The sequence below is a fragment of the Ailuropoda melanoleuca genome, chromosome 5 (assembly GCF_002007445.2).
Source record: "Ailuropoda melanoleuca isolate Jingjing chromosome 5, ASM200744v2, whole genome shotgun sequence".
Taxonomy (NCBI): domain Eukaryota; kingdom Metazoa; phylum Chordata; class Mammalia; order Carnivora; family Ursidae; genus Ailuropoda; species Ailuropoda melanoleuca.
In genome coordinates this window covers 75004248-75022883 of record NC_048222.1, presented here as the reverse complement: position 1 = coordinate 75022883, position 18636 = coordinate 75004248, and the positions used below count along the sequence as shown (strand labels likewise).

Below are 18636 nucleotides of genomic sequence, written 5' to 3'. Positions count from 1 at the left end.
TGGCCATCGCAGAAGCCCCCGCCTGTCCCTGCCAGTCACAGGTCCATTCCCGTCCTCAGGAGTAACACTTTGCCTGTTACTCCTTTCTAGGGTATTTTTATTGGCCTCCCTTCTTACTCTTTGTAGTTTTGTCTTCCGTGTGTGCGTCCTTAAACACTATAGCATGGTCTTATTTTTTATATGCCTTTTAAATTTCTTCTAATCTCAAGCTTCCTTGTTCATTAAAATTTTTTTTGCCTTGCAATTTATCTATTGGAAAAAACCCACTGATGTTCTAGAAAATCTAGATTTTTCACTGATTGGCCATTGATCTAGGGGCTAGATCAGATTCATATTCAACTTCCTTTTGCTAAAACTACTTCATAGGTTATTCCTTTTTTTGTTTTAAGATTTTATTTTTAAGTAATCTCTACACCCAGCATGGGGCTTGAACTCACAACCCCGAGATCTAGGGTCACATGCTCCACCGACTGAGCCAGCGAGGCGCTCCGTTTCTGTTTTTCATCAAGAAGCTTTGTCTCTTTTTGTGATCTTTTTATGACGTTAGCAGCCACTGAGTATCATTGCGTGGATCCATTGATTTATGAGGTGTTGTGAGATGATAATATTCCAATTCAATCATTCCTTCTTTGTCTGTCAGAATACTTTGGAAAAGAGAGCAACTTCCCCTGACCTTCTCTTTGCTCACCCAGTGGTATGGTTCATACAGGAAGGGCAGATGAATGCTTGATTGCATCCTTTTATTTGCTGGTCTTCAAGATAAATTTGTTTCCCATCACCCTTTGCGGGTGCCTGATTAGTTTTTATTTTTAAATATTATTATGGACACACTCAATTGGTTTCAAATAACTGCAGTTATCTTTATTGAAGCTGAAATACCACACTGCACCTTTTGCCAGCAGGGGTCTCTTCTGGTCGGCTCCAGAGTGAGCTTTCTGGTTATGTGGAGTGACCAGATGTTCCAGGTTCATTTTGTACAACTCTTGGCCCAGACCTGGAATCAGTCATTTCTTTGAAAAGTCTGTTTCTTATAGTTGGACGTGGTATTTCAAGGCTATAATCTGAGCACTAGGGATGCACATTACTACTGTATTGTTTCTAGCTGTTGTTTCTAGGTCTTTTTCTAGAGCTGGGAATTAGATTTTAAAGTTTGTTTGTTTGTTTGAGAGGGAGAGAGAGAGCGTGAGCAGGGGTGGGGGAGGAACAGAGGGAGAGGAGGAGAGAGAATCTTAAGCAGGCTCCATGCCTCGGCGGAGCCTGACGTGGAGCTCGATCTCACGACCCTGAGATCATGACCCGGGCCGAAATCAAGAGTCGGATGCTTAATGAACGGAGCCACCCAGGCGCCCCCATGAAGATAAAATACCTCATGAGTTTGTACTGATGCAGTTAAACTTCAGGATTAAGAGTGCTTACTTCTTTTATATAAATGTCTTAACATAAAATGTAAGGTTTGTTCACAATTTGTTATGAAATTTCGGTTAACACAAGCAACTAGATTCAATCCCTAGTTGTAATTCCGAGTTCTCAGCAAACCTGAGAGTGACCAGCCTCTCCCGTCAGCATCAATGGCTGGTTCTGCTGCGGGCTTTCACCTCACACGTACCAGACTCCTGGGTGCAACAGATGTAGTTGGAACACATCTCCGACGGGATTCTGACTAACGTACACCTTCACTTCCCATCCCCACTCTGCTGGAAAGTCTTGCTGTGATCCCAATTTCCTCCCTGGTGGAGCAGACTTCAATGGCGTGTGGCCTTTCCCGGCCTATTAGGACTTGCCACTGGCCCTTCTCTGCCTCTGGCCTGCAGGGGGTCCCTGCCGGGGGTGTAAGTGAGTGCACGTCCGTCCATGTGGTTCTTCAGCTGACTCCTGACTGTGTGTGTCACAGAGCAGTACACGGTGACCGGGCTGATGGAAGCCACTCAGATGATGGTGGACATTGATGGGGACGTCCTCGTGTTCCTAGAGCTGGCTCAGGTATGATGGCGGGGAAGGACTTTCTCCAACATTCTTGCCTCTGGGCTCTGTCTGCCCGTTGGCCGTGACTGAGGGAGGCTGGCGGGCGGTGGGTAGGAGGGGAGCCCGCTGTTAGACTTGGTTCCCTGATTGGCCAGGGCCGTGTTGTCCTCCGAGCCGGAGGGTTCACTCTGACATGCCGAGAGGAGAGGCTGGCCACGGCGGCCAGGGACTGAGGCATCGTCCGACCACAGGGCAGGGGACGGAAGCCCAGTCTCACGTGTGCACATGGTTGCCACGTGCCTGAGGCCCTTGAGGACTCTTCATCTAGAAGGAGCTGCCCACCTCCTTATTCCCAAGCGAGCAAGCGGAGTCCCCCGCACGGCCCTGCGCGTGCGGGAGCTCCGCCCCTAGAGGCCAGAGTGGGAAGTGCAGCTGCAGCTCTGAGGAAGGCGGACGCAGCGGGAAGTCGGCTCTCTAAGCCCCGCCGTCTGCCCCTCTGGCCCCGGGCCCGGCCGCGGGGCAGGACATCTCCGCGGTGGCCTCGGAGGAGGACGGCGCCACACGCGTCTCTGGATTTCTGTGGGTGCTGGGGGCAGGACAGAGGTGACGTGACGGTGGCGGTGGTGACGCCAAGGAGCAGATGAAATGTTTTCTCACACTTTCGTGTGGGTTCGCCTCTCGAGTCGGGCTCGTTAACACCTGCAGGGCTTGGCCCGTCTGCGCCAGCGTTTGGCTCTGCAGACTGCCACGGGTGTCTGCGGACCCCGCCCCGGGCTCCAGCATAGGTGCTCTTCTCTGTGTCCCCAGTTCCACTGCGCCTACCAGTTGGCCGACTGGTGTCTTCACCACATCTGCACCAACTACAACAACGTGTGCCGCAAGTTCCCCCGAGACATGAAGGCCATGTCTCCAGGTGAGCGTCTCCCGCAGGACCTGGGTGTGCTCGTCCCGCGTGCCCAGCGGGCCAGAGCTCTGACTCGACCCCGGGGCGTCCAGAAACTGCCAGAGATCCTTGGGCTGAACTTGAGCTTGTGGGTGGGGGGAGCAGCTGGCAAAGGTGCATCCGGCCACACGGAGGGGAGCCCAGGAAAAGAGCAGGACAGCTGGGGGCCTCAGGCAATTCACTTGCCCTCTCTGGGCTTCTGTTTCTCACAAGTACAAAGAAGTGTTGGACTTCTGGTGTTTTTCAGACCTGGTGTTTTGGGGGGGGGTGTATTTTGGTATTTCAGACTTCGCTTTTTTTTTTTCAGAGTTGGTATTTTTCAGACAGGACCCCACACTAAGAAATATATTTTGTTGTGAGCCAGTACACATATAGAAGCTATGTCAGTTGTTTTTAATGCTGCTCACGGCCCGCCACATTGATTTCACAACCTAGACATGGGCACAGCTTGGACCACCCGGGTCCAGCTGTCCTCTGAGGTCCCTGCGGTATCACCTCTGCTTAATTAGTATCTCCAGTCCTGGGGCCCAACAGGAGCTGCACGGGCTCCCAGGACAGGTGTTGTGGCCCCCTGAGTTCCTGCCACTCTGCGGCACCCCTCATCCCGGTGCCAGGTCATCCCGCACCCACCCTCTCCTCCTTTACACCCTGCGGGCATTTTCTTTCAAAAACACAGCTCCAGCCGCATCACTGCCCTGGTCCACACCTGCCACACTTTCCAGAATCAGTCCGAACCCCTCAGCCTAGCCTTCCCTCCAGGCTGGCCCTCTGTCCTCCTGCCGCCCTCCCTCCCCTTCCCTGAGGAGCCAGCTCTGCCAGCCGCCTGTGCTGCCGCCCCAGCCGTACCCAGCACCTTGCTGCTCTTCTCCCTCTTCACGCCCCATCCCAGCCCAGTTCGTTCCCAGCACACGTGAGGCCCAACTAGGTTGTCCCCGCATCACGGAGCCCAGCAGAGTGCAAGTGCCTTTCCCCAGCGCTGGCGCTGGCTTTCTTAAAGAAGTTCTGCAGCTGCACGGAGGGCTCCGAAGGCAGGGCTGGTGGTCTGGTCCCTGGCACTGGGCGTGCCCCGGATGAAGGCCCCTGGCAGGTCCCCAGGGCAGTAGCATGGGGGTGGTGGGCGGCCCCCGGACCCCCTCCTCGTCCCAGTGCTCCTCGTGGCCCTCCTCCTGCCCGCCCTCTAACCAAGCCCTACTGCGCTGTGCCCCAGAAAACCAGGAGTATTTTGAGAAGCACCGGTGGCCGCCCGTCTGGTACCTGAAGGAGGAAGATCACTACCAGCGGGCACGGAAGGAGCGCGAGAAGGAGGATTATCTCCACCTGAAACGGCAGCCCAAGCGGCGGTGGCTGTTCTGGAACAGTCCCTCCTCACCGTCCTCTTCTGCGGCCTCCTCGTCATCCCCATCTTCCTCCTCGGCTGTGGTCTGAGATGCTGCCACCCTCTTCTGACCCTGCTGCTGTTTCCCCCACTCGCCTTTGCCCCCTGCTCTTCTGCACCGCCCCTCCACCTTCCGGGGACGAGGGGACCCACGTAACCAGGACCCTAAGGGCAGAGCTCTTCTCACCAGCTGACGTAGCTCAGCAAGAGAGGAGGGGGCCTTGTGGATCAGTACAGGGACCCCCTGCAGCCCGGTTCCAGAGCAGGGCGGGAAGCAGATGGCCGCTGGGAGGTGGGGAGCGGGGAACGTGCCGAGAGCTCTGGCATCTGACTCTGGGTCGGAGAAGGCTGGCTTCCTAGGGAGGCTCTCCCAGCCGTGAGGCTGTGTGGCTCGGTCTGTGGAGGCAGCCCCCTCCCGGGGAGTGGCTGTGCACAGGGAGGGTCCTGTCTCTCTTGGCCACGTCTTTCCACCCATGGACCTGAGGGTGGCAGATGTTTTGTGGGCATTTCCACACAGCGCCTACTCAGATCCTCACCGGAGAAGTCAGGGTAGAAATTAGGCCTTCAGACCCAACTCAAGGCTTCCACGTCCTGGGGTGCAGCTACGGAGGCCACGGGTGGGAAGGCTTGCACTTGACGGGTATCCCTCCCTCCCAGGCCTGATCAAGGAGGGCAGAGCCTGTTCAGAGCTTCGGGCCCAGGAGCAGTGCCTCGTGGTGCAGTGAGAAACTTCTCCCTCCCCGTCCTTCACTACTCAGATCCAGATGGGAACCGAAGGAAATAGCTGGAACAGGGGGAGAGGAGAAAGGGGGAGGGGGGGTCTGAGCGCAGCAGCCCTGTCCTCTTCTGGGCCCCTCCCGCTGCCTCTTGTTAGCACAGTGGGGCAAAATTAGCAAAAAAACAAACAAAACAAAACCCCAAACAGCAGCAAAATCACCACCAACAAAAACATGTTGGCCTCTATCCCTTCAAAGAAAAAAACAGCAGAAAAAGACCCTGTATAGCTTACAAACTGGGGCCTCCGTGTTGACGAGACAGCAGTGTAGGCTGCAGAATTGACTCCGGTGGCTGTGGGGAAAGGACTCGTCACCCGCTGTGGCTGAGGATGCACAGGCCCTGCTGGCCGGCTCTGAGGACAGCATGAGTTCTGAGTTAGCATGCGGGGATTGACGCTTTGGGGGCAGGGGCAGGGGGGTCTCAGGGCTTGAACGTGGCATTGGACCCCTGCTTTGCCCATAATGAGAATCAGTTCTTCTCCTCGACTTCAGAGAGTGACTTCCCAGGATGTGAATGTGTTGGGGGTCAAAGGTCAGGGGAAAGGGTACCGACTTGGAGAATAGGAGTCCCTGTAATGAAGGATCACAGGACATGACCTCACTTAGTGCTGGTTCGGGGGGTGGGGTGCAGGGAAGGGAAGGAGGAAAAGGGGAGACTTGAGCAGGGGCAAAGCAAAGTCAGTCCCAGGAAGAGGGGAACCAGACTGGAGGATTGTGGGGGGTAAGACAGCAGCTTGCAACCCCATGGGGAAAAGCTGGGCCACATTTTACCTCTCCTGGTTTTGTGATCCTGACCCATATTTCACCCCCCACACCGTATGTCAACTTAAAAGCCAGAGTTCCACTGATGACGGGTGGAACCCTGGGGTGGGTTCCACCAGCAAGACCCTGGCTTTAGGTTTGGGGTCAAGCAAACGCAGAAACAGTTTTGTGGTACTGAGACTAGAGATTGATGGTAAGTCCTCATCAAGAGAAGCAGCAGGAGGGGGCAGGCCAGGCAGGTCTAGGGTGGCTGCACCCCCGTCGTCTGAGCTGCAGACTTCAAGACCAGAGCTGCCTCCCCTTCCCTGGGGTGGGTAGCTGGCTGGCAAGCCCGACGTGTGCTCCTGCCTGCTGAGTTCTCGTCCTTGGCTTCAGGGAGAGGCTGAGGGAGCCAACAGGCAAAGGCTGGAGGCAGCTGGCAAGGGGGGTGCAGCTCTACCCCCAGCACCCTCGCTCTGGGGAAGGGAGCCAGAGCTGGGGCCGTGGGTCTCCTGGGAACTCCTGGTGAGAGGGAGAGCAGAAACCTAAAATCCAGGGGGAGGGGGAATGAGGGGCTGAGCAGTGTGGCCGGCCAATGAGGACGCAGAAAGGCCAAGGGGAAAGAGTCAGCGTGGCCCAGGAGGTGCAGGGAGCCCGTGGGAGAGGAGCCGCAGGACCACCCCGGCAACCAGGGTGGGCTCACCCCTCAGGGACCCACTGCCCCTTCCTAGCTGCAGCCTGGGTGCCCAGCAGGCCCAGGTGCAAGCCAGAGACTCCACCTGCGGGGCTGTGAGGGAACCAGGCCGGGGCTGGCGACCTCGCAGGAGGAGGGAGGAATGAGTGGCTGAATTCCAGTCCCCCCAAACCCTGGCATTTGGAAATCCAGGGAGACGGGAAGGACAAGTCACAAGAACACACACCCCTGTACTCGTGTCACTCAAAGCTGCTTCACAGGAGCGTGGGAGGGTGGGGGAGAAAAAACACACACACCTCTTTTTATATAAGGTTTCATATTTAATTTGGTCATGAATTCATAAATACATGAGTATTTTGTACCTAATGGCCTGCCTTGTACTGTTCGATATGTCCAACAACCTCTTCAAAGGTGGCACTTCCACTGGAGAGAAGCATGAAAGGACACCAATCACCAAAGAAACACCAAGTGCCTATTGAAGTCTGAGGTCCGCTGGGACCGGATCAGCTTCGTGCTCTGACGCAGCTTACCTTAAATGAGTAAGCATGACCAGCACTGCTGGGCTATCGCCGCGGAGGGGCGCTCGGTCCCCCGAGGAAGGGCCCTCGGGTGACCTGAACGCTGACTGGCAAAAATTCATTACTCCTGAAGATACAAGCGCCCCGCAGGGAAGGGGCGGCAGAGGCAGGAAACCTCGAGTCTTCCAAAATGGAAGGGGAAGGGGGGACCTCTGTAAGGAAGTGGGAGACGGAGGTAAACAGCAAGGCCATGAGGGTTGTGCCCCCACTGAACTCCACTAGAACATCAATTCCCTGAACCTGCCTAAGTGTTCAGGCGACCCCGGTTTGAGCCCAGCCCTACCAGACTGGTCACACACAGACCTTTGAGGTGGGGAAGTCCAAGAAACCTGAGGATAAGCTCGATGCTATTATCCTGCCAGGTCCAGACTACAGGTGTAGTGGGAGGAGAGCTGAAAATGAAGATGGGGCTGAAGGTCCAGCACGTGACCTGCAATGGCAAATGACATAGAACCTACCTGCAACCTCAGATCGAGCCCATCTCCCACCCCCTCCCACGTCCATCGGTGAGAAGGAGGCCCACGCGTGCCTGCCCCGTTCGGGGGCACCCACCCAAACAGGGCTGCCCAAGGACACCTCTTCTCTTCACTCTCCTTACTTGGAAACACCCACAAAATTATCATGTTGGAAAGAGTTCAGAGCATTTCAGAAGTTTCTGGCCATCGGATCCTGGAAAGCTCAGGCTGCATATGAGGGAGAATGGGAATCCACCGGGGCCATCCCCAGAGGTGGCCTTTTTCGTCTTCTCCCTTTGTGTTCATACTCATTCTGTGGTTGCCTGCTCCCATTCAGGTAACCCATGCAATCAAACTACTAAGCACATTTCAAAAGGTTCTACATGCTCATAGAAATATATACAAAAATATAAAAATAGGAGGATGCACATCTTGTAGCAACAATAGATATGAGTAAGGGCAAGCATGCCAACATGACTGCGTCTTCCAATATAACAAACACAAGTAGAAAGTGCGATTCTGTCAGGATGAAGTCCCATGGATTGAAAAGAATGGCACCCTAAAACAACTCGCAGTGCACATATGAACATACACAGGCACCTCAAACCTGATACTGCAGGTTTGCTTCCAGACCGCCCCAATGAGCAAACACCGCAATAAAGGGAGTCAGATGAATCCTTTGGTTTCCTAGTGCATACAAAAGTTATGTCTACACCACACTGTAGTCTATGACATGAGCAATAGCATTATGTTTTTAAAAACCATGTATTAAACTAAAAAATATTGCTAAAAAATTGCTAACCATCACCTGAGCTTTCAGCGAGTTGTAATCTTTTTGCTGGTGGAGGCTCTTGCCTTGGTGTTGGTGGCTGCTGACTGATCAGGGCGGTGGTTGCTGAAGATGGGGATGGCTGTGGCAATTTCTTAAAATAAGACAACAGTGAAGTTGGCCATGTTGATTGACTCTTCCGATTTCTCTGTAGCATGCGATGCTGTTTGATGCATTTTACTCACAATAGAACTTCTTGCAAAATTGGGAGTCTGTCCTCTCCAACCTGCCACTGCTCTACCAACTAAGTTTATGCAATGCTCTAAATCTTTCGTTGTCATCTCAACAATCTTTCCAGCTCTTCCCCAGGAGTAGATTCCATCTCAAGAAACCACTTTCTCTGCTCATCCTCAAGCAGCAACTTCTCATCTGTTAGTATGATCAGGAGATGGCGGCCATTCAGTCCCGTCTTCAGGCTCCACTTCCTGTTAGTTCTCTTGCCCTTTCCCCCACACTTCCTCCTCTGAAGTTGAACCTTTAGGAGTCATCCATGAAGGCTGAAATCAAATTCTTCCAAACTCCTGTTCATGTTGATATTTTGACCTCTTCCTATGAATCACGAATGTTCTTAATGGCACCTAGAACGTGAATCCTTGCCAGAAGGTTTTCAATTTACTTTGCCCAAATCCACCAGAAGAACCACTATCTATGGCAGCCACAGCCTTACAAATGTATTTCTTAAATAATAAGACTTGAAAGTCAAATGACTCCTTGATCCAAGGGCTGCAGAACGGAGGCTGCGTCAGCAGAGAACAGCGGTCGTCTCATCTTACCTCGCCATCAGAGCTTGTGCGTGACCAGGTGCAGTGCCAGGGAGCAGTCATATTTTGAAAATATTTTTTTCTGAGTGGTAGGTCTCAACAGTGGACTTAAAATATTCAGGAAACCATGCTGTAATCCGAAGTGCTGTCATGCAGGCTTTGTTGTTCCATTTACTGAGCACAGGCAGAGTAGACTTAGCATAATTCCTCAGGGACCTGGGATTTCCAGAACAGTCAATGAGCACTGGCTTCGACTTCGAGTCACCAGCTGCATTAGCCCCTAGCGAGAGAGTCAGCCTGTCCTCGGAAACTTTGAAGCCGGGCATTGACTTTCCCCCTCCAGCTATGAGAGTCCTGGCCGGCGTCTTCTTCCGAGAGAGGCCGTTTCACCTGCACTGGAAATCTGCTGCTCAGTGCAGCCTCCTTCGTCACTTATCCCAGCTGGATCTCCTGGAGAACTTGCTGCAGCATCTACGCCAGCACTGGCTGCTTCGCCTTGCGCTCTGATGTTAGAGAGATGGCTTCTTCCCTTAAACCTCATGGACCCGCCTCTGCCAGCTTCGGACTTTTCTCCTGCAGCTTCCATGGCTCTCAGCCTTCGCAGAATTGAAGAGTCAGGGCCTTGCTCAGGGTTAGGCTTTGGTAACGGAATGTCGCGGCTGGTTTGGTCTTCTACGCAGACCGCTCAGACTTTCTCCACATCAGCAGTAAGGCTGTTCTGCTTTCTTATCGTTCGTGTGTTCACTGGAAGGCACGTTTAACCTCCTCCAACAACTTTTCCTTTGCATTCACAACCTGGCTTTTTGTTGTGTGGCTTAGCTTTTGGCCCATCTTGGCTTTTGGCTTGCCTTTCTCACTAAGCTTAATCATTTCTAGCTTTGGGTTTAAAGTGAAAGACATATGACTCTTCCTTCTACTTGGACACTTAGAGGCCATTTTGGGGTTATTAACGGGCTAGTGGACCAGTCAGAAGACACACACCATTTATCAGTTAAATTCACAATCTGATATGGGCACAATTCGTAGCACCTCAAAATAATTACAATAATAACATCAAACATCACTGATCACCCAGAACAACATAATAATAATGAAAAGATTTGAAATATTGCGAGAATTACCAAAATGTGCCACAGAGATATGAAGTCAGCAAATGCTGTTGGAAAAATGGCACCAACAGACTTGCTCAACTCAGGGTAGTGACAAACCTTCAATTTGTAAAAAATGCAATAGCTTTGAAGTGCAATAAAATGAAACACAGTAAAATGAAGTATTCCTGTAACTATAATCCACGTAGAATCTTTCCACAATTCGCTTTTCACACCCAGCATTTTGTAAAAAAGTATTCCAAGCGCATTGAAAAAGTTCTAGAACATTCCAAGGGCTGCATGTTTTTGAAGTGGAATTTCTTCAAGTATTCACCAAGTACCTGCTCTTTCTTCCAGGCTTGTGTCCACTCATGCTTCCCCTTAAAGAAGAAAGGTAAACAAGGGAAGCTCGGGTTCCTGAAAAGATTATTTCCATTCAGGATACAGCAGAGCCTGTCCCACCTTCTTAGATGCACTTTCCAGAGCCCACCAGGTGGTTCTGGATTCTCTCCTTTGCATTTCTTTCCCCTCGCATTTCCAAGGCATCCAGTGGGGTGTTGACTGAAGCACCCCACCCCGTTTTGTTGAGCCAGGACACCAGCATTTCATACAAGGTATACTGCATACCCAAAGCACGAGCTCTGGCCACAGGGATCTCACTGTCCCCGAGGCCCATCTGCCGTATGGGTAGCCTCCAGGAATTAAAGAACACAATGTTTGGAAAGTAATCAAAAGAACAGCCTCAGCCCAGGTTGGGGGAAAGCCACAGTGAGTTGGGAGACACTTCAGAAAGAGCAGAGGATGATGAATCAGGCCTAGACCTGAGTGGAACCTGATGAGCTCCCCCTGCTGGTGAACCCACTGTTCTGCATCCCTTATCTGCTTTTCATCCCCAGAAAATCAGGTGGAATTGCCTGGGCCTCACTTGAGCCAGAGGCCCTGGGGAGAGTCAAAGTCAGCAGAGAGTCCTGCTTTTGTTTCCTCAGGGAGGGTGAACGTGGCCCTGAACAAAAAGGGAGGAGGGAGGAGGAGGATGAAGGAGGGAAGGACAGGGAAGGGTTAGGAGATAAAGGAGTGCAGTGGGGAGAGAAGAAGCAGGAGAGGAGGATTTTGTTTCCAGATGGTGCAGTGACAATCAGCATAAGCCCCATCCTTCAAGTATTTGCCAAGTATCTGCTCTTTCTTCCCGGCTTTATGGGACTCAGATGAAGAGTACATATTGAGAGGGAACTTTGGAAAATCTAAAGTATGGGTTTATGCACAAATGTGAGGGTGCAATGATCAGTAACAATGTACCACACTGACAGTCTAAATAAGGGAATGAAGGTATCTGGTAGTCTCCATGGTGGGTGAAAAGGCATTTGGCTTAAAATTAAACAAAATTCTGATTTATAAAAAATACCTCAAAGGGGAGCCTGGGGGGCTCAGTCGGTTGAGCATCTGACTCTTGAATTCGGCTCAGGTCATGATCTCAGGGTCGTGAATTGAGCCCTGAGTGTGGCTCTGTGCTCAGTGGGGAGTCTGCTTGAGATTCTCTCTCTCCTTCTCCCTCTGCCCCTCCCCCCAGTCGCATGCTGTCTTTCTCTCTCTCAAACAAATAAAATCTTTTAAAAAATACCTCAAAATAGGAAGGTGTATCCATAATAATATATTCTATATGAAAGCAAGAGTCAACATCATTCCTAATCATGAAACATTAGAAGCCTTCCCAGTGAAATCAAATCAATACCAGAACACCTGCTTTTCTAAGCGCCTGAGCACCATTCTGTCAGTTCTGGATGAAGCAGCAATGCTTGAAACAGAAATGAGATAGGACCAGTGTGAGAGGGTAGAAATCATCATCATTATTGTAGATACGACTACAGATTTAAAACACCCTAAGGGGGGGGCGCCTGGGTGGCACAGCGGTTAAGCGTCTGCCTTCGGCTCAGGGCGTGATCCCGGCGTTATGGGATCGAGCCCCACATCAGGCTCCTCTGCTGTGAGCCTGCTTCTTCCTCTCCCACTGCCCCTGCTTGTGTTCGCTTTCTCGCTGGCTGTCTCTATCTCTGTCAAATAAATAAATAAAATCTTTAAAAAAATAAAAATAAAAATAAAAAATAAAACACCCTAAGGGGGGCGCCTGGGTGGCTCAGTTGGTTAAGCATGGTCATGATCTCTGGGTCCTGGGATCGAGTCCCCACATGGGGCTCCTTGCTCAGCGGAGAGCCTGCTTCTCTCTCTTTCTCTCTCTCTCTCCCTCTGCCCCTCCCTCCTGCTCATTCTCTCTCAAATAAATAAATAAATAGAAATCTTTTAAAATAAAAAAATAAAACATCCTCAAGTTTAAACTATAATACTTGAAAGTGAATATATGTCTCGATGAATGTTAAAAACATAGCAGAAACAACATGGAACATTCTCCAGAACAGATCACATATTAGGCCACAAAACCAGCCTCAGCAAATTAAAAAACACTGCAGTCATACCATGCACCTGGTATCAAGCCCCAAGTTGTGCTCCATGCTCAGTGTGGAGTCTGCTTGTTCGTCTCCTTCTGCTCGATCTTTTCTGACCACATCACTATGAAACTAAAAGTCATCCCCAGGAAAAAAAATCGAGAAAGACCACAAGCACATGGAGGCTAAAAAACATGATACTAAACAATGAATGAGGCAACCAGGAAATAAAAGAGGAAATAAAACACTGCATGAAAACACGAGGGTCTAAAACCTCTGGGATGCAGCAAAAGTGGTTCTAAGAGGGAAGTTTAGAGCAACACAGGTCTACCTCAAGAAGCAAGAAAAATCTGGGAAGGAAAGGAAAAATAAAATAAGATAAAAACAGAGAGAGACGCAAACCATAAGGACTCTTAATTATAGAGAACGAATGAGGGTTACCGGAGGGAGGTGGGCTGGGGGATGAGCTAAATGGGTGATGGGGATTGAGAAGTGCACCTGTTGTGATGAGCACTGGCTGTTGGATGTAAGTGATGAATCACTAAATTCTACCCTGGAAACTTATACTACCCAATATATTAACTAACTTGGGTTTAAATAAAAATTTGGGGAAAAAAAAGAAGCAAGAAAAATCTCAAACCACCTAAACTTACACTTAAAGGAGCTACAATAAGAATCACAAACAAAACCTAAAACCTACAGAAGGAAGGAAATAATAAAGATTAGAGCAGAAATAAATCATATAGAAACAAAAAACAATAGAACAGATCAATGAAAATAGGAGGTGGCTCTTCAAAAAAAATCAATAAATTTGGCAAACTTCTAGCCAGACTTATCAAGAAAAAAAGAGAAAGGACTCAAATAAATAAAATCATAAATGACAGTGGAGAAATAACAACCAACACTACAGAAATACAACAATTATAAGAGACTATTACCAAAAACTATATGCCAGGTAATTGGACAACCTCGAAGAAATGGATAAATTCCTAGAAATACGGAAACTACCAAGGCTGAAACAGGAAGAAATAGAAAACTTGAACAGACAAACAAATAGCAAAGAAATTGAATCAGTAATCAAAAAACTCCCAACAAAAAAAAGTCCAGGCCCAGATGGCTTCACAGGCAACTTCTAACAAATGTTGAAAGAAGAATTAATACCTATTCTTCTCAAACTATTCTAAAACATAGAAAGGGAAGGAAAACTTCCAAATTCATTCTATGATCCCCACATTACCCTAATACCAAAACCAGATAAAGACACTACTAAAAAAAAAAGAGAACTACAGACCAATATCTCTGATGAACATAGATGCAAAAATCCTCAACAAAATTCTAGTAAACTGAATCCCACAATACATTTTTAAAAAATCATTCACCATGATCAAGTGGGATTTATTCCTGGATTGCAAGTGTGGTTCAATATATCACATCAATAAGAGAAATGATAAGAACCACATGATCATTTCAACAGATGCAGAAAAAGCATTTGACAAAGTACAACAATCATTCATGATAAAAACCCTCAACAACATACATTTAGAGGGAACATACTTCATCATAATAAAGACCATTACAAAAAACTCACAGTTAACATCATACTCAATAGGAAAAACTAAGAGCTTTTCCTCACCGCTTCTATTCAACAGAGTGCTGGAAGTCCTAGCCACAGCAATCAAAAAACAGAAAGAAACAAAATACATCCAAATCAGTAAGGAAGAAGTAAAACCCTCATTATTTGCAGATGACATGATACTATATATAGAAAACCCAAAAGACTCCACCAGAGGTGCCTAGGTGGCTCAGTTGGTTAAACAGTTAAGTGTCCGACTTGGTTTCAGATCAGATCATGATCTCAGGGTCCTGGGATCGAGCCCCAAGTTGTGCTCCACGTTCGGTGTGGAGTCTGCTTGCTCGTCTCCTGCTCCTTCTCCTCCTCCTCTCTCTCCCTCTCTTTGAAAGAAATAAATAAAATCTTTTAAAAGAAAAGACTCCACCAAAAACTTTCTAAAACTGATAAAGAAGTTCAGAAAAGTCTCAGGATACAAAATCAATGTACAGAAATCTTCTGTTGCATTTCTACACACCAATAATGAAGTAGCAGAAAGAGAAACTAAGAAAACAATCCCATTTACAATTGCACCAAAAATAACACGGTACCTAGGAGTAAACCTAACTAAAGAGGTGAAAGACCTGTACTCTGAAAACTTTGAAACACTGATGAAAGAAATTGAAGATGATACAAAGAAATGGAGAGACATTCCATGCTCATGGATTGGAAGAAAAAATATTGTTAAAATGTCCATACTACTCAAAGCAATCTCCACATTTATTGCCATCCCTATCAAAATACCAACAGCACTTTTACAGAACTAGAACAAACAATCCTAAAATTTGTATGGAAACACAAAAGACCCCGAATAACCAAAGCAATCTTGAAAAAGAAAAGCAAAGCTGGAGGCATCACAATTACAGACCACAAGTTATATTACACAGCTGGAGTCAACAAAACAGTAAGGTAGTAGCACAAAAATAGACACATAGATGAATACAACAGAAGAGAAAACCCACAAACAAACCCACAATTATATGGTCAATTAATCTTTGAGAAAACAGGAAAGAATATGCAATGGGCTTAAGACAGTCTCTTCTGGACGCCTGGGTGGCTCAGTCAGTTAAGCATCTGCCTTTGGCCCAGGTCATGATCTCAGGATCCCGCATGGGCTCCTTGCTCAGTGGGGAGCCTTCTTCTCCCTCTTATTCTCCAGCTCCCCCTGCTTGTGTGCTCTCTTTCTCTCTGTCAAATAAATAAATAAAATTAAAAAAAAAAAGACAGTGTCTTCAACAAATGGTGTTGGGAAAACTGGACAGCAACAAACAGAAGAATGAAACTGGACCACTTTCTTACACCATACACAGAAATAAATTAAAAATGGATTAAAGACCTCAATGTGAGACCTGAAACCATAAAAATCCTTGAAGAGAGCACAAGCAGTAACTTCGGATACTGGCCATAGTAACTTCTTACCAGACACATCTCCTGAGGTAAGGGAAACAAAAGCAAAAATAAACTAGTGGGGCTACATCAAAATAGAAAAGTTCTGCACAGCAAAGGAAACAATCAACAAAACTAAAAGGTAGTCTACAGAATGGGATAAGATATTTGCCAATGACATATCTGATAAAGGGTTAGTATCCAAAATATACAAAGAACTCATATAACTCAACACCCAAGAAACAAATAATCCAATTAAAAATGGGCAGAAGACATGAACAGACATTTCTCCAAAGAAGACATCCAGATGGCCAACAGACATATGAAAAGATGCCCAACATCACTCATCATCAAGAAAATACAAATCAAAGCTACAATGTGATATCACCTCACACCTGTCAGAATGGCTAAAATCAACAACACAAGAAACAAGTGTTGGTGAGGATGTGGAGAAAGAGGAACACTTGTGCGCTGTCGGCGGTAATGCAAACTGGTGCAGCCACTGCAGAAAACAGTATAGAGATTCCTCAAAAAATTAAAAATAGAACTACCCTATGATCCAGCAATCACCCTACAGGGTATTTACCCAAAGAATACCAAAATACTGATTTGAAGGGACACATGTACCCCTATGTTTATAGCAGCATTATTTTCAATAGCCAAGATATGGAAGCAGCCCAAGTGTTCATCAGTTGATGACGGATAAAGAAGATGTGGGGTGTATATGTATATAATGGAACATTCCTCAGTCATAAAAAGGAACGAAATCTTGCCATTTGCAATGACATGGATGGAGCCTTCTCTGCCTCACCTCCCTCGACAAGGATGGTGTGGGAGCAGGACATGGGCTGGGGGCTCAGACACTGAACAAGGTGCCCTGGGGCCTGGCCACAGGGAGGGGGTCATTCCAACTCTGGGGAACCCTTAGGGAGGGGGTAGAGAAGGGAGAAAATGAAGTAGAAATAAACACATCAAATCTCTGTTGGGTTCTGCTCTGATCAAAGCTGTATAAACTCCCTGACCCTCTCCGCCTGACTCCTGTCACTCATTCGAGATGCTGACCACCTCTCTGCCCCAGCTAGGGGCCCTGAAGACCTGAAAAACTGGACTGCCCTCCTGGACGTGGTCAGGGACATAAGGTGACCATCAGCCCAAGACAGGGGCTGTTGTGAGTCTGGCCCTCGAGAGGCACAGATGAGGTGGGACATGGATGGTGATCACAGAGAACAAGACCAGAGCCAGATCCGAAAGATCAAGAGGATTTAGGAGATGGAGGGCCTGTTTGGAGAGGCCAAGCAGGGAGTGTAGGCAGAGAGTGCCAGCACCTATTCCTTCCCCTCACCAGACCTTGGAGGATGGCCCTCTTTCAGGATACGTGGTCAGCCCCAGCACAGGAGAACACCGCACACCCTGCTCCATTCGGGGTCGCCAGCCATGGAGTTTCTGAGGAGGGAGAGGGAGCAGTGGGCAGCCTTGGGCCAGTAGTCACTGGCTCTCCAGGAACCGGAGCCTCCCCACTGGCCCAGGTACCTGCCTCTTGCTTGACACACTTGAGGTCAATCCTGAGGGTGCAGGAACTGGCTTGGATCATCCCATCGGACACCGAGGTACAGACACAGGGAGGACATCGAGGGGACCATGAGATGAGAGGAGGAGAAAGAGGGAGCAAACTCCCGCCCAGTGTCCCTGATAAGAGCGGAGGAAAAATAGGCTTCTCCTGTCTGTAGGGTCAGGTCCCCTCATTCCCCCTTGTTGGGTAGGGAAGGAGCTGAGCCACGCACTTCAATCCCTAGGGCAATGCTAAGTGTTCAGAGTTACACCTTCAGGAGTCGGGCCTTCTCTCAAGACCTGCACTGAGCTTCCCTGGGCTGTGGGGGAACCCCTGTGAGGGGCAGTCTCTCCAGGCCAAGCGTCAGAAGCCCATTTGTCCCCAAGCTGAGGCTTTTCAGTAACAAGGAACTTCCTGTACTCCACCTGTTCCTACAACCACAGCCAGCATTGGAGTGTCAGAGAAGAGCAGGCACAGCTGGCCCAGAAGCCCGAAGAGCAGAGAAAAGAGGCATCTCTGAGAGGGAACAGGGGTCTGGGAGGAGGAAGCTTTAGGAGCTACAGGCGAGGTCCTGTTAGGACTTTGTGGGCTGTGGCCACTTTTGTCATTGTCCTTTTCCCAAATAATGAAGTATTAAAAATGCATTTTGTGACTGAATGGAAAAAGGATTAGTATAATCCACGTGGTATTTTATTCCACTCTTTCTCCTCAGATTTCAAAAGGAAGCATTTCTGTGGGCCTCTAAAAGTATCAAGAGCCCTAGGAAGTGGTCTACTGTGCCCAGTTGAAAACTCAACGTGGCCAGGAGGAAAAGGTGCTCCTGAGGTGTGGGAAGGGGCTCTGAGGTGGGGTGTAATCTGAGAGACCCTGAATGGAGAGGAGCCCTTGGGTGGCTTCCTCAAACCCAGCCCTGCTGGAGAGACTCAGGGCCCTGAGCCATGAAGGCCGAGAGAGCCCAGCACCCACCGAGAGCACAGGGCCCAGGGCTAAGTGGGGCCTGGCCCAGGCCCAGACTCACCTCACGGCTCCAACCTAGAACTTTTCCACCCAACCAGGCCTCTTCCATGCTGTACCTATATAGGCCCCACAAGGAGGGACAGATTTTACCCTTCGCCAACAGATGTTCTAGAAGATTTCCCTAACAGGTGGCATGCATGATAAAAGCAATTTCTGTTTTTATTTTATATTATTGACCTAATACATAATTGTATGACAGGGTGTGATGAAGACAATTTGGTCTTGAAATCCAGGTTTCAGATTACACATTGGCCGTGACCGCCATGTAATCGTCACCTTGCACCCACCTCTGGGCAGGGACTCCACACGTTCTGTACTGAGTCACATATGTTGCAGAGTATGCCGAAAAGGGGGTGTTCAAATGATTGGTGAAATCCAATCCTTATGAGCATGCCTTGTAATCTCTCTTCTGCGGCACAGGTTCCTGGGAAGGGG

At 48.9% G+C, this 18636-nt stretch overlaps 1 protein-coding gene across 2 annotated transcripts in view; it reads left to right on the top strand.

The window, feature by feature from the left end:
* The window catches only part of RHOBTB2 (Rho related BTB domain containing 2), a 29118-nt gene extending 22261 nt beyond the window's left edge, over positions 1–6857 (top strand). The window contains exons 9-11 of one of the 2 annotated variants that reach the window (XM_034661266.1): positions 1892–1980; positions 2770–2875; positions 4113–6857. In XM_034661266.1, coding sequence (XP_034517157.1) covers positions 1892–1980; positions 2770–2875; positions 4113–4330 — 413 coding nt within the window. In that variant the 3' untranslated portion in view covers positions 4331–6857. The remainder of the gene's footprint in view (positions 1–1891; positions 1981–2769; positions 2876–4112) is intronic. The other variant, XM_034661267.1, reaches the window with a different exon arrangement.
* Positions 6858–18636: the final 11779 nt, after the last annotated feature.